The 14,621-nt window shown below is 44.9% G+C and overlaps 1 protein-coding gene across 1 annotated transcript; it reads left to right on the top strand.

The window, feature by feature from the left end:
* The first annotated feature begins 264 nt into the window (after positions 1 to 264).
* Positions 265 to 14,594, top strand: LOC100136549 (CD3zeta-1). Its single transcript, NM_001123646.1, has 7 exons — positions 265 to 497; positions 12,936 to 13,036; positions 13,164 to 13,205; positions 13,301 to 13,375; positions 13,480 to 13,509; positions 13,608 to 13,697; positions 14,005 to 14,594. The coding sequence occupies exons 1-7, from the start codon at positions 437 to 439 to the stop codon at positions 14,071 to 14,073; spliced, it is 468 nt and encodes a 155-aa protein (NP_001117118.1). The 5' UTR covers positions 265 to 436; the 3' UTR covers positions 14,074 to 14,594.
* The last annotated feature ends 27 nt before the right edge of the window (positions 14,595 to 14,621 follow it).

Below are 14,621 nucleotides of genomic sequence, written 5' to 3'. Positions count from 1 at the left end.
GAGTCCAATACAATTGTATAACACACAGCTCTTCAGTAAAAAACATATTCCTCTCAACATTGACAGGAAGTGCCTCCTCTGAGTAATGAGAAGGAGCCATGTCTTTAGAGTTGAGGATAAGGGAAGTATAGGCCAGGCTGAGAGAGGCATGTGTGTCTGTCTTGTGTAACCAGGTGGAGCAACACTAAGCCACTTCCTGTACGCTAAGGCGAGGAGCCGCCAGCGAGTCGAGGCATCACTCAGCCTCAAGCAGCTGCTGTAGGAGGACAACACCACCCCAACACAGAGAGAGACAGGAGAACGAGAGGTTGCCCACAAAACCCAGCTTTGGAGGGCCATCATCCCCCAAGGCCCAGGAAGACAGAAGAGAGGACAGCAGAGGAGTGTGGGACGGTTTAAGAGAAGGGGCTCGACCACATCCATCCAGAGAGGAGCGATGGACCCTCGGAAGTGGACGGGAGGCCTGCTGGTCCTGTCTACTGCACTACCCTATGTCGGTAAGACCCCTCCAAACCCTGTTTCTCTTTGCACCTGGGCTCATCCCTGACCCCTGTCAATCGGTGCTCAACCATCCGAAGCCTCCAACAACCTGGTATCATCAAAGAGCTGGTGTAACTCTGTAGTATTTAGCTGAAAGTCTAGTTTACTCATTATAGACCACTATACAGCTGTACAGGCACACACTCAAATGGAGTCGTACTACATATGATGCCTGCATGGTGCTTTGAATCCCGCTGAGTAAAACACAGCTCACCCACGGGGGTGTCCTCCGTTTCTCAACAAGAGTCGGCCATCTTTGATGAAGCAGGAAAAGACAAACGAGGGAGAGCAAAACACAGCGCTGTAGTCATATAGAGGGTTTAATAAACACAAGAGTTCCAGATTCTCACACAGGTGTTTAGAACCAGGGCATATTGTTAGAGGAAATAATAACTTGACCCATATTTAACTTCTTGGCCCTGAATGAAGGGACTTTTTTGCACCACATTTACTACTCTCTCCATCGTGTCAATGCCCTCACGTTGGGTTGGATTGGCTTTCAAATGTTACGTTACATGTGAAGTGTGTGTGATCTGTATTGTACACAAGTGAACAGACGGGCAGAGACCCGGCTCTGACTTTGAGTTGGGTTTTGATCATGTGGAGAATAGAGGTGTCTTCTGTCTCCTTCCACTCCGATTGTTGTGTTCTCAAAGGGGACAGATGTAATTTTTTTTTAAACACGCCAATTTAGAACATCTACCTAGATTTGTTAATATCAGTAAAATTATCTAAACACGCCAATTTAGAACATCTACCTAGATTTGTTAATATCAGTAAAATTATCATATTCTTGTTTCCTGTTCCAACAGTCATTCTCAAACCCTCACTGTCAGTGTGAGTTACGGTATTGTTGTTGTATTGTTCTATTTAAGTAATAAGGCCCAAAGAGGGTGTAGTGTATGGCCAATATACCACGGCTAAGTGTTGTTCGTAGTACGCACGACGCAACGCAGAGTGCCTGAATAAAGCCTTTATCCGTGGTATATTGGCCATATACCACAAACCCCTGAGGTACCTTATTGCTGGTATAAACTGGTTACATGTAATTAGAACAGTCAAAATAAATGTTTTGTCATACCCATGGTATACGGTCTGATATACCACGGCTTTCAGCCAATCCGTATTCAGGGCTCGAACCACCCAGTTTATAATATAGTGCAAAGTATGTGGTGCGTTACTCTGAATCAATAATAGTATTATATTGAAATTGGGGATAGTCTATCTGGACAAATACTGTTTTCATTGTGAGTAGCTATATACCTTGTCATTATCACTTAGCTCCGTGCCATAATGTAATGTTCTACCAGAAAGGGTAATGTAATCCTAGAACACAACCAGTGAAATAAAGGTTATGGTAAGGTTTAGAAAAGGAGGAGAGAGAGCATCATGATTTTACTTTTTCAACTTTATTTTTCTTCTCAAAGACAGAGAATGAGGGGTCGCTTGAAGAATATCTAATGCAGAAACATATTTTGGATTGGTTCACGCTAACAACTAAATTGCTAATGATTACTTCATTTAAAAATATATATTTCATAATTCTAACTTTCTGATTTTGCAGAGTCAGTGTCGGCGACGTAGGCTAGTCTACAGTATGTGTAACTGATCGTGTGAGCGCTCGGCCCCGTTGTCAACCAATTTGTATTGATTAGAGATCCCCTTTAGCTGCTGCCATTAGCTATTCTTCCTGGGGTCCAAACACATTAAGGCGCTTACATTACACATAAAACAAAAGATAAAACGGTACATCATATCATTATTACACCACTACATATCTACAATACAAAATATATAATACAACAATATTACAATGTACGTGTGTGTGTAGTGTGTGTGTGAATGACGGTCAATGGTCAACTCTTTATTTAGATAAGCAATTTAAAATGCTGGGAAAGTTATGGTTACTGTACTATGCGTTTAAATAATGGTGGGTTCTTTTGGACAGTATAAAAGTGTCCTATTCGGACGGTAAAGATGTATAGATTACGATATACTGCCTAACTGGACAAGTCCTCTTACACGGTTATTAAAGAAAGTGTCAGTGTTGTCAATAGCTTCTCCACTTTACGGTTTGCGCATTAGAGAAACGATCAATGTATATCAACTTCTCCATTTAATTTTCAGTTAGCGATTCGCTCCTTTCTGCCAGCTGGCTGTGTCATTTTGGGGAAGCTTTGTTTTTGTACCCATCATAGAACACGAAGTGTCTGGTGTGAGATACATTACTGTAACCATGACAGGGTTGGGGTTCTCTCTCACTCATATCCCACTGTGACAGAGAACTATGTAGGAGGGCCTTCTGTTTCCGCTCTGAACAACACTAGAGTTTGAAAGTTAATACTACCAGTTACACTATTAACTAATTAAATCCTAATGACAAAGGCAGGTCCATAAAATCTGAAGTTACATGTAGTGATATTTATTTCATCACGGTCTTGTTTTGCACGCTTTGTACAAAATAATAAAATGCAGTAGTACAGGATATTTGTTAACGTAGCTCTTTATTAGCTAGCTACAACTGGCATGTTCACTTATCTCCAACCATGATCAACTGACCACGACCTAACCATCTGGGTGGTCTTAACCAATCATAGCACACAGTATGATACGGAGGTAAAATGCATCCAATTATAATTCAGTATGTTTACACATGAATATTACACCCCCCCTTCTTTTAAAACAAAAGAAATGTTTTACATATTCTAAGCGTTTCTTTTGAATACATGCTCTGTAGTTTGAACTCAAGGTAAGTAACCATATATATTGCATACTACACCAACTGAATCAACAGACTCTGAACCAATGATCCAACATACTGTTACTTTTCAAACAAGGGATTCTCAGCAACTCAGCTTTCACTGTAGAAATGACATCTTAACATTTCAAACAAATACAATACCAAAGCATGTCAAGTGAACTTTCAATAACAGGTTTACAGTCTGGAACTCTTTTAGGGCAGCGATCTGCCTACACCCTTTGACATTTCACAGGTCGAGGACAGCTCTGGGCTTGACCTCTTCCTGACCTTGTGCGATATGATGCTGAGCATGCTTCTGTGTCAGTCAACAGTTCTTGTGGTGTTGCAGGTAAGTATGTTGTGCTGTGTGTGTGTTTAGTCCATCACGTTCTCTTTCAGGGGAACAGTTCATCTCATCAGTGTGTTGTTCTTTTGTGTTCAGTAGGTGACGACGATTGCGGCGGTAAACCGCTTCTTCTGCGGTGCGGACGTGATATGAACGTTCAGTGTCAGCTGGCTGGATGACGACTGCTGGTTTCCAGAGGCCATGCTCCTGGATTCTAACTGACTCTCCGTCGATCAGTGGTGGCAGTGGTCTAGCTGACCTGTCGTATTATCGCTTTTGTAGTTGTCTCTGTGCACGTTTTTCATGCATTTCCTTGTAGCTGACGACCTCAGGTTGCAGCTGCTGGTTCTTTGATGGCTCCATTTCTTTTATGGCTGAGATCTTCTGTGAATCTGGCTTGATTCCATTCTCAGTGAGAAGATGTCTGAAGTATCTGGTCTCTGTAGCGCCGACTGTGCTCTTCTCGGGGTTGAGCCGGACTCCTCTCTCGCGGGACCTTTGCAGCATCGCGCGGAGGTTTCGGTCGTGCTCCTCTTTGGGTCGACCATAAACAAGGATGTCGTCCACAACTCCGTCGAGGCCTTCGTACACTTCGTCGATTTTTCGCTGAAACTCGTCTTGGGCTGAGACAATCCCAAAAGGCAGGCGACGGAACCTGTAGCGTCCAAACGGTGTGTTGAATGTTGTGAGCTTCGATGACTCTTCTGTGAGCTTGATAGCCCAGTAGCCTGATCTAGCGTCCATGACACTGAAGTAGTGTGCTCCCGCTAGCTTGTGTGTGATGCTATCTAGCGTCGGTAAAGGGTAATGGGGCCGTTTGATAGCCTTGTTCAAGTCTCTTGGGTCGAGACATACTCGGAGCTTGCCTGTGCGTGGTTTCTCCACCATCACTAACGCGTTTACCCAGTCAGTCGGTTCTGTAACCTTGGTGACTATGTCAGATTGCTCCATGCTCTCCAACGCTTTCTTCAGACAGGCACTGAGAGCAAGGGGAATCTTTCTGGGTGGGTCGAACACAGGGGTTGCGTCTGGGTCAAGGTGAATGGTACATTCTCCTGGGAATAATCCTATTCCTGTAAAAACGTCAGCAAACTCCTCCAGTACATTTTCTGTCTCTACTGGTGCTGTCACTGATAAAACTAGCTTGATGAGGTCCGTGTCTAAACATGCTTTAAGACCTAGCACTGCAGGTGCTCTAGTGTCGACAACGTAAAAGTCCAACATCATGTCACTTTCCTTGTATTTGCATTTGAAAGTGCATGTGCCTTTTACTGGGAGCTGTTCACCACCATAACCAGTCTGCGCATGGTGGGCTGTAGCTCGCACTCAGATGTCAAGCTGCGGTACTTATTCAGAGGAATAATGTTTACTTGTGCACCAGTGTCTAGTTTGAACTTTAGCTCTGTGCCTTGTGTTCCTATCTCAATGTCAGCAAAGGCTTGCTCTGTCTCTGATATTTGAATTTTCTGTGTCACTGAATCAAACAGTTCATCGGCGTTTGACTCTTTGACATTTCATCTTCACTCACTGCGTGTACTGTTTTTCCACGGTAAGCTCTGCACACTTTTGCAAAGTGATTCCATTTACCACATTTAGTACACCGTTTGCCTTTAGCTGGGAAATTTCCTTGTTCGCCATGAACTTTGTATCCACAATATCCACATGTTTTGAGTCTGTGTTTTTGGAGTTCTGTCTCTCTCCGTTCTGAAACGCGCTCTCTGGGCACCGGAGGTGTGCTTTGATGTCTGCCTGACCGCGTGCACTGCTTGTTCACGTGATGCCGCGCGAGACGCGTTTCATCTGAGCCTGTGCTAACTCGTGAGATCTGGCTATGTCGATAGCTTTGTCCAGCGTTAGCTCAGACCCAACATTTATAAGTTTCTCTCTCACTCGCGGTGAGTGTATTCCAAATACAATACGGTCCCTGAACATCTCATCCTTGTTTGCATAATCACAGTCTTTCACAAGCAGACGCAGCTCAGTCACAAACTGTTAAAGACTCGCTAGCTCCCTGTACTTTCTCATGGAAGTTGTACCTAGCGAAAATCCTATTGGTCTTCGGCACAACATATGCTTCAAAACGACCGTAGTATGTTTTCAGTACCTTTGATTCAGCCTCGGTAAGTGTCCATGTGTTGTAAATATCTCTCCCTTTTTCACCGATCCAGAGGAGCAGGTAGCTACACTTTTCCTCTTCTCTTCCCTTCAGAGGACCCGTGAACATCAGCTCCACATGCTGTTTGTACTTACACCATGCATCGGGTCAGTTTGTAGACTCCCAGTCCATTCGAGGTGAAGGAACTCCAGAAAAATCCATCTTTTAAGACCTTTTACTCTGACACCATGTCTTGTTTTGCACGCTTTGTACAAAATAATAAAATGCCGTACTACAGGATATTTCTTAACGTAGCTCTTTATTATCTAGCTACAACTGGCATGTTCACTTATCTCCAACCATGATCAACTGACCATGACCTAACCGTCTGGGTGGTCTTAACCAATCATAGCACAGTATGATACGGCGGTAAAATGCATCTAATTATATTTCAGTATGTTTACACATATGAATATTACAATCACAGTGAGCAACTTTTGGGGTTTAAGATGCAGTTTATGTAAAATTACTAATGTGTTGATTTGCAGAATTTTTATTTAAAAAAGGCAGTAGTCTATTCAAAATGTTTTAATGCAATAATCCAGCTAAATTGCACCCTTAATTTTGGCCTGCGTGTTAAACTAAACTATGCTGTCATTGCTCAACACGCTCTAAACTGATCAACAATCTCAGAAGAAAAAAAATAACATTTTTTTTTTTACTACTCAAATCATCTGATTATGCAATTGAAACATAAACAAGTCTGTCTTCAGAGGCAAAGCTGAATGGAAATGTATTCACGTCTTCAAACAGAATTTTCCGTGGGTGGAATCACATCACTCAATGACGGTACGTCAAAGTTGCTGAGTGTCACTTTTTAAACAAGGATTTTAACACACCTACTTGTTTCTCTCTTTCCAACAAACTTCTACCGAGAAATGACAGATGTTGATGTCACCACACTGCAAAATAATCTATCAAAACAAAGATTTCAGTCAGTTTCCTTTTAGGAGACCAGTAGATAGATGGTATGTTCCATCAACACGGTCACAGGCAGTACAAGACGCTAAAGTTAGCAATAAAAAACCTCAGCAGCAAACTCTTTAACAACAATTAAAAATATTGTAACCTTTGACCTTTACATTCAAATTGTAGCCGTTTACCTGTGGCCACTGCACTGGTCAGGCCTGAGATGGACTAAACTGAGGCTACTATTCAATCAGACACACAATCCTAGTTTTAGGGGTGGGCTATTTCAAAATGAACTCTCCCCTTGCTGTAATAATCAATGTTGGATTCACATACTCAGTGAAAAACAGGATAGGTTCCCACACAACGTAGACAAATTCCAATATTTCTGTTTAAAAATATATTTTCTTGCAAATTCACATGCATACATTCACACACTCAAAATTGTGCAATATATTATACAATTGGACTCTGTAGCGTTCTCAGGGTTTGAGACAAGAACTCTGACCGCAATGCAGAGAGAGAGAGCGAGAGACCGAGATATGTTCTTGTAGCGATGCAGCTGTTTCTTAAAAATAGTTATTAGGAAATAACCTGCAGAGTTCATCATGTCAGGTCTGATACACCCGCCCCCCACCACCTCTATCCATGCCCCCCCACACCTCTCACCGGCAGCTTCACAATGAAAGCTTCCTGTTTCAGATAATATCACTTCACGATGATCTGCGATCTAGGACTTGACCGTAATCATACCTCACGTTTCATGGTGCTGGTGTTAATCACATTCCATTTAATTTCCTGTCAGTAGGCCTCTTACAGGACAGGTGGTTTCTCCATAGCCCCGTAATTCAGTTTGGAGTGTGGGTGTAGTTGACCCTAACTTAACGTGCACAACATGTAATCAGGGTTAACCTTCACTAGAACTTGTTCACATGTAAATGTGTTGCACAATGGAAGTATTACACAATATGGTGCTATAAAGCTTCACATTTGAGTATGAAGTGATGAAGAACACAGATCTATTTTATTTATTTTTACATCAAATGATGAACAAAGTATTGCTGTTCCTGCCACATGTGTTTGGCCCTTTCTGCAGAGGCCCCTGAGGAGGCTTTAACCACACTAGGGTTCACCTGTGGTGGGAAGGAAGAGACTGTGTCTGTGAGGCGACCACAGCCACAATCATGGCAGTGATAGTGGAAACTTCTCCCTCCTAGTGTAACAGTGTAGGTTCCGTCCCTCTCTTTGCCCCAACCTGGGCTCGAACCAGGGACCCTTGCACACATCAACAACTGACACCCCACGAAGCATCGTTACCCATCGCGCCACAAAAGCCGCGGCCCTTGCAACGCAAGGGGCAACCCTACTTCAAGTCTCAGAGCGAGTGACATCACCGATTGAAACGCTATTAGCGCGCACCACCGCTAACTAACTAGCCATTTCACATCGGTTACACTCACCCCCCCTTTGACCTCCTCCTTTTCCGCAGCAACCAATGATCCGGGTCACGGCACCAATGTAACAGTGTAGGTTCCGTCCCTCTCTTCGCCCCAACCTGGGCTCGAACCAGGGACCCTTGCACACATCAACAACTGACACCCCACGAAGCATCGTTACCCATCGCGCCACAAAAGCCGCGGCCCTTGCAACGCAAGGGGCAACCCTACTTCAAGTCTCAGAGCGAGTGACGTCACCGATTGAAACGCTATTAGCGCGCACCACCGCTAACTAACTAGCCATTTCACATCGGTTACACTAGGTCAAAAAACAAAAAGTTATTGAAAACAAATCAATTGTTTACTGAATGACCTCATTGTAAATGTTGTTTTGTAGTATGTACACATTAAAAGGTGCTACAAACACAGAACAAAGACTGTTCATTTAGTCAATGTCCAATTCCGCTCAGTAAACTGTAGGCTATCTGTCGTTAAACATCAGAATAATCTTTTATTCCTACACAAGCCCAGAATATGACTTGGTGCTGCTAGCAATTAACAATGTAGTGAGAGAAACAGAATTTACACAAACGGCTCTATTCAATCCGATCCGCTTTAGCCAACATCCGCATAGCAGTTGTTTCGGCTGTGTCAGACGTGGAACTGCGTTAGAATCTCTCAAATCCACAAGCAGCTCCTGGCATTATACCTAAAGTGGACATTGCCATTGGCTGCACGGAGTTGCATGAACAGAAATCCCATGTAGCCTTGTTTCTAAGTCAGAACAGTGGAATGTGAGATGTGATCTACACCCCCATTATGATGATAGAAACTTTTTGGTTGAATGGTTTTCAATGTGAACGTCATTATTTCTATACAGCCTACACTTTCTCCTTCTGAACTTCTAGCTCTGCCTCCGTCCCACTTTCAATAGCTCTGCCTCCGTCCCACTTTCAATAGCTCTGCCTCCGTCCCACTTTCAACAGCTCTGCCTCCGTCCCACTTTCAACAGCTCTGCCTCCGTCCCACTTTCAACAGCTCTGCCTCCGTCCCACTTTCAACAGCTCTGCCTCCGTCCCACTTTCAACAGCTCTGCCTCCGTCCCACTTTCAACAGCTCTGCCTCCGTCCCACTTTCAATAGCTCTGCCTCCGTCCCACTTTCAATAGCTCTGCCTCCGTCCCACTTTCAACAGCTCTGCCTCCGTCCCACTTTCAATAGCTCTGCCTCCGTCCCACTTTCAACAGCTCTGCCTCCGTCCCACTTTCAACAGCTCTGCCTCCGTCCCACTTTCAACAGCTCTGCCTCCGTCCCACTTTCAATAGCTCTGCCTCCGTCCCACTTTCAACAGCTCTGCCTCCGTCCCACTTTCAACAGCTCTGCCTCCGTCCCACTTTCAACAGCTCTGCCTCCGTCCCACTTTCTGAGGATAAATGACAGAACAGACAAAGGGTCAGGGAGGATGAAGGAAATACATTTAAATGGAAATAACTTTGGCATTGTGATGCTGTAGTCTTTACACAGAGCAGACCTCAATGAAACAATTCACAAATTACCATACAATCTAGCTGTGTTCTATAGCTGTTGCCATAGGTTTTATTATTTGCACAATTAATTAAATCAATTATTTGGATTCTGAAAGGCAAGGAAAACAAGCAGAATGTTCAATTCTGAACTCAATCATCAAGCTGCAAACATTTTGAATTGAGTACATCTTTTAGTCTCCTTGGATAAACGCATTCACCAAGTGACTACATTATTACTTGATTAGACTAAGAAAGCATTTCCTGTTGTAGTGTTTCGATGAGGCCCCTCTTACAGGGTCGTCTTCATTAGCGCACACCTTAGCAAAACATTTTGCAACAGGAAACGAAAACAAATGTTTATTATTGGATAATTTCAGGTTGCCCCTCCCTGTTTCCGTCCGTTTTCTTCCGTCCAGATACCTAATGAATACAACCCAGCACCAGTCTGCTACTGGAGCCCTGACCCTGTCCTCTATGAGTCACATGCTGTGTTCTGTCATGGCTTTTAGTGCAGGTGACATGAGGCAAAGGACGATTTTCTTTTAGGCTGGTTGAACAACCCTGGTGGTACAGTGTTGCTAATGTAGACCACATATCCTCCCTCTTTCCTTCACTGACTGGCACATATAGACTACTGCATATCCTCCCTCTCTCCTTCACTGACTGGCACATATAGACTACTGCATATCCTCCCTCTCTCATTCACTGACTGGCACATATAGACTACTACATATCCTCCCTCTCTCCTTCACTGACTGGCACATAGACTACTACATATCCTCCCTCTCTCCTTCACTGACTGGCACATATAGACTACTGCATATCCTCCCTCTCTCCTTCACTGACTGGCACATATAGACTACTGCACAGCCTCCTCTCTCATTCACTGACTGGTACATATAGACTACTGCACAGCCTCCTCTCTCATTCGCTGACTGGCACATCTAGGCTACTGCACAGCCTCCTCTCTCATTCACTGACTGACACATGTAGACTACTGCACAGCCTCCTCTCTCATTCACTGACTGACACATGTAGACTACTGCACAGCCTCCTCTCTCATTCACTGACTGACACATGTAGACTACTGCACAGCCTCCTCTCTCATTCACTGCAGGTGCAAGCGGACAGCAGATTGCAGTAGAAAACATGCATCTCCACATCTGCAAATACATGTGTTATTATGAAACAGCAAGGGCTCTGTGCATGTAGACAGTTACCTGGAGGTCACATGATCATCCAGACACACAGATCAGGAAAAAAGGAGAATTGTGAACTTTTCTGTATATGGAAGCACACACACACACACACACACACTTGCCTCTGTATTCACCATGCTGAAGGTCTCCTCCTATTGTCCCTCTGAAAGGGAGAGAACAGATGGAGCAGCACCACATACAGGTAAACTCAGTTCAAGGCCAGGTGTTCCTAATGTTTGGTATATACTTCTTAAGAGCTTACTGACCACAGTGTTTCAGTGTCTCAGCCATCCTAAGGCCTGACCACAGTGTCTCAGCCATCCTAAGGCCTGACCACAGTGTCTCAGCCATCCTAAGGCCTGACCACAGTGTCTCAGCCATCCTAAGGCCTGACCACATTGTTTCAGTGTCTCAGCCATCCTAAGGCCTGACCACAGTGTCTCAGCCGTCCTAAGGCCTGACCACATTGTTTCAGTGTCTCAGCCGTCCTAAGGCCTGACCACATTGTTTCAGTGTCTCAGCCGTCCTAAGGCCTGACCACAGTGTTTCAGTGTCTCAGCCGTCCTAAGGCCTGACCACAGTGTTTCAGTGTCTCAGCCGTCCTAAGGCCTGACCACAGTGTCTCAGCCGTCCTAAGGCCTGACCACATTGTTTCAGTGTCTCAGCCGTCCTAAGGCCTGACCACATTGTTTCAGTGTCTCAGCCGTCCTAAGGCCTGACCACAGTGTTTCAGTGTCTCAGCCGTCCTAAGGCCTGACCACAGTGTTTCAGTGTCTCAGCCGTCCTAAGGCCTGACCACAGTGTTTCAGTGTCTCAGCCGTCCTAAGGCCTGACCACAGTGTTTCAGTGTCTCAGCCGTCCTAAGGCCTGACCACAGGGTTTCAGTGTCTCAGCCGTCCTAAGGCCTGACCACAGGGTTTCAGTGTCTCAGCCGTCCTAAGGCCTGACCACAGGGTTTCAGTGTCTCAGCCGTCCTAAGGCCTGACCACAGGGTTTCAGTGTCTCAGCCGTCCTAAGGCCTGACCACAGGGTTTCAGTGTCTCAGCCGTCCTAAGGCCTGACCACAGGGTTTCAGTGTCTCAGCAGTCCTAAGGCCTGACCACAGGGTTTCAGTGTCTCAGCCGTCCTAAGGCCTGACCACAGGGTTTCAGTGTCTCAGCCGTCCTAAGGCCTGACCACAGGGTTTCAGTGTCTCAGCCGTCCTAAGGCCTGACCACAGGGTTTCAGTGTCTCAGCCGTCCTAAGGCCTGACCACAGGGTTTCAGTGTCTCAGCCGTCCTAAGGCCTGACCACAGGGTTTCAGTGTCTCAGCCGTCCTAAGGCCTGACCACAGGGTTTCATCGGCTTCTGTAATCCTGACTGCATCCTTATCGTCAGTCTCTCTCTTGAAGGGAGGCCAAACTGTTTCTAGATCAGATATGTCTAAGTGGAAATGACAGATAAGGAGGGGGGAGGGTGTATTTTGCAGTCCATGGACCGATACCTATCGTTTGAATGTGGCTGATTTGGTCTCTAAGCTTTAGTCAGTCCTGGTACAAAGTAAGTTGGAAATAGGTCTTTGCTGATGCCATATAAGTAACAGAAACACACACCTGGGGCTCACATAGGCAGTTATACCACCTCAGACTCAGAACGTGTTGCAGCTGAGGAAACCACTGAGCTAGATACAGCTCTACTCACCCCCACCACAAAAAGGCTTAGAGTCACAGCAACCCCACGGAGCCTGACTGTCATATGACTGTCTTCCTGAGACGCACAGAGAGAGAGAAGTGAAAAAGTTAAGAAACTGTTTCTGTTCAGTACATGAGAGAGAGAGAGTGTGTGTGTGTGTGTGTGTGTGTGTGTGTGTGTGTGTGTGTGTGTGTGTGTGTGTGTGTGTGTGTGTGTGTGTGTGTGTGTGTGTGTGTGTGTGTGTGTGTGTGTGTGTGTGAAAGTGAGTGCACATAGACACATACTCACTCGCGCACACACACCTACTTCCATTCACCTTCCTGACATATTCTTTCTACCAGTGAGGGGTGGGTTTACCGGGGGTGTTTGGTGTGTGTGTGTGTGTTCTCATTAATGTCAACCTCTCCCCTGCAGAGGCGATGACCCCACTGTACGACCCTAAACTCTGCTACATTCTGGACGGCTTCCTACTGCTCTACGGTCTCATCATCACTGGACTGTTGCTCAGAGAGAAAGTGAGTTCAAGTTTACACACCACTATATGGGTAGACGTAGATAAACCTCTGATTGGATATACAGGTACCAGTTTTATTAGGACCAGTTATTGTCTCAACATATTTGGCTGATCTCTCTGTCTTGTAGTTCTTCAAGGGCAAGATATTGGAGGATGATGATATCTACACTGTGAGTAGTCGTGTGTGTGTGTGTGTGTGTGTGTGTGTGTGGAGGGGGGTGGGGGTGTGTTGATGATCCTGGAACACTGTCCCTGTGTTTTCTAGGATCTGAAACCTACGGACGGAGGTGGTTATGGGCGAATAAACAGGGATCCAGAGAGTGCTGCAACGGCACGCGATGTAAGTGTGTGTGGATCTATATCTCGTGTAGAAGAATGAGATTCGTATTACCCCAATCATGCATCAACAGCCTGATTCTGTGTACCTTCTTATATTATTCACAGAATCGCAGGAATAATGACGACACTTACACGGTAAGTGCATTACCCAACATACAGTATCATTTCATGTTAGTTGAAATATTATAAAAGATATGGATATGTTTCTCATAACTCAGTGTTTCCCTCTGCAGTCCCTTAAAAAACCAACCGACGACACGTACAGGGAGATCGCTGTGAAGGACAAGCAGCGCCGCAGGAACAAGAACGACCAGGTGTACCAGGTGTGTAGTTGAAGTTTATTTGTCGGATGCACAGGATACACATGGCTCACACAGTCCAACAAAACACTTGCACGTTCCCTATTGACCACGCCCCACCGCTGAAACCAACCAATTAACAAGGCCCGAATACACAAACATAACAGCCCTTGTTTCACTGTTAGTTTCTCTCTGAGGGGACAGTGGTAGGGAAGTAGATGAGAGGGAAGTGTGCAGTGAGAGGTTTGGAGCAAAGTGGATGAGGCAAGGGTTTAGTGAGAGATTTGGGATCAATCCTAGTTGACTGTGTCCCCCCCCATCTCTCTATCAGGGTTTGAGTGCCGCCACCAAGGATACCTATGACTCTCTCCAGATGCAGCCTCTCCCTCCGCCTCGCTAACAGAAACATCATGGAGGATCACGCCTCGTCCAGCGGTCACTCCTGTTTACCTTTCTATCTGCAGCGAGTATACTGCTAGTGTTGTTGTATGCAACAGTTCCATATCCCTCTTCTCAAATCATTTTAAATTGGTGAAGAGTTAGTTATTTACCCACCAACATCTAATAATCACTGATATCTAGAACAGTCCTTGTTGTGTAAAAAGTATGTTTGCAGTTGTTACTCCCTTTTTATCTTTCAGGCTTTTGTTGGAAAATCTGGAGACTTTTGCGCCAGTGACAATTTCATAACTGTCTTAATATATGACCTTGATCATATTTTATCACTATTTTATTACTTTAGCTCCAGTCTCTTCTCCCCATACACCCCCAGTCTGTAACCTTTGACCTTGAAACTAATTCTACCAACCCTACTGACCCTTCCTCATTGGCTACTGCTTCTCTAGTTTATACCTGGAGTAATGTAATTAAAGAATAAATATGTAGGTTGTTATTTTGCATACAGTGTACAGTGTAATTGTGTTCCCTTTCCCCTCATGTTTATAATAA

The sequence above is a fragment of the Salmo salar genome, chromosome 16, assembly GCF_965601325.2.
Source record: "Salmo salar chromosome 16, fSalSal1, whole genome shotgun sequence".
Classification (NCBI taxonomy): domain Eukaryota; kingdom Metazoa; phylum Chordata; class Actinopteri; order Salmoniformes; family Salmonidae; genus Salmo; species Salmo salar.
The sequence above is the reverse complement of the archived record's forward strand: the minus strand, read 5'-3'. Positions and strand labels throughout refer to the sequence as shown.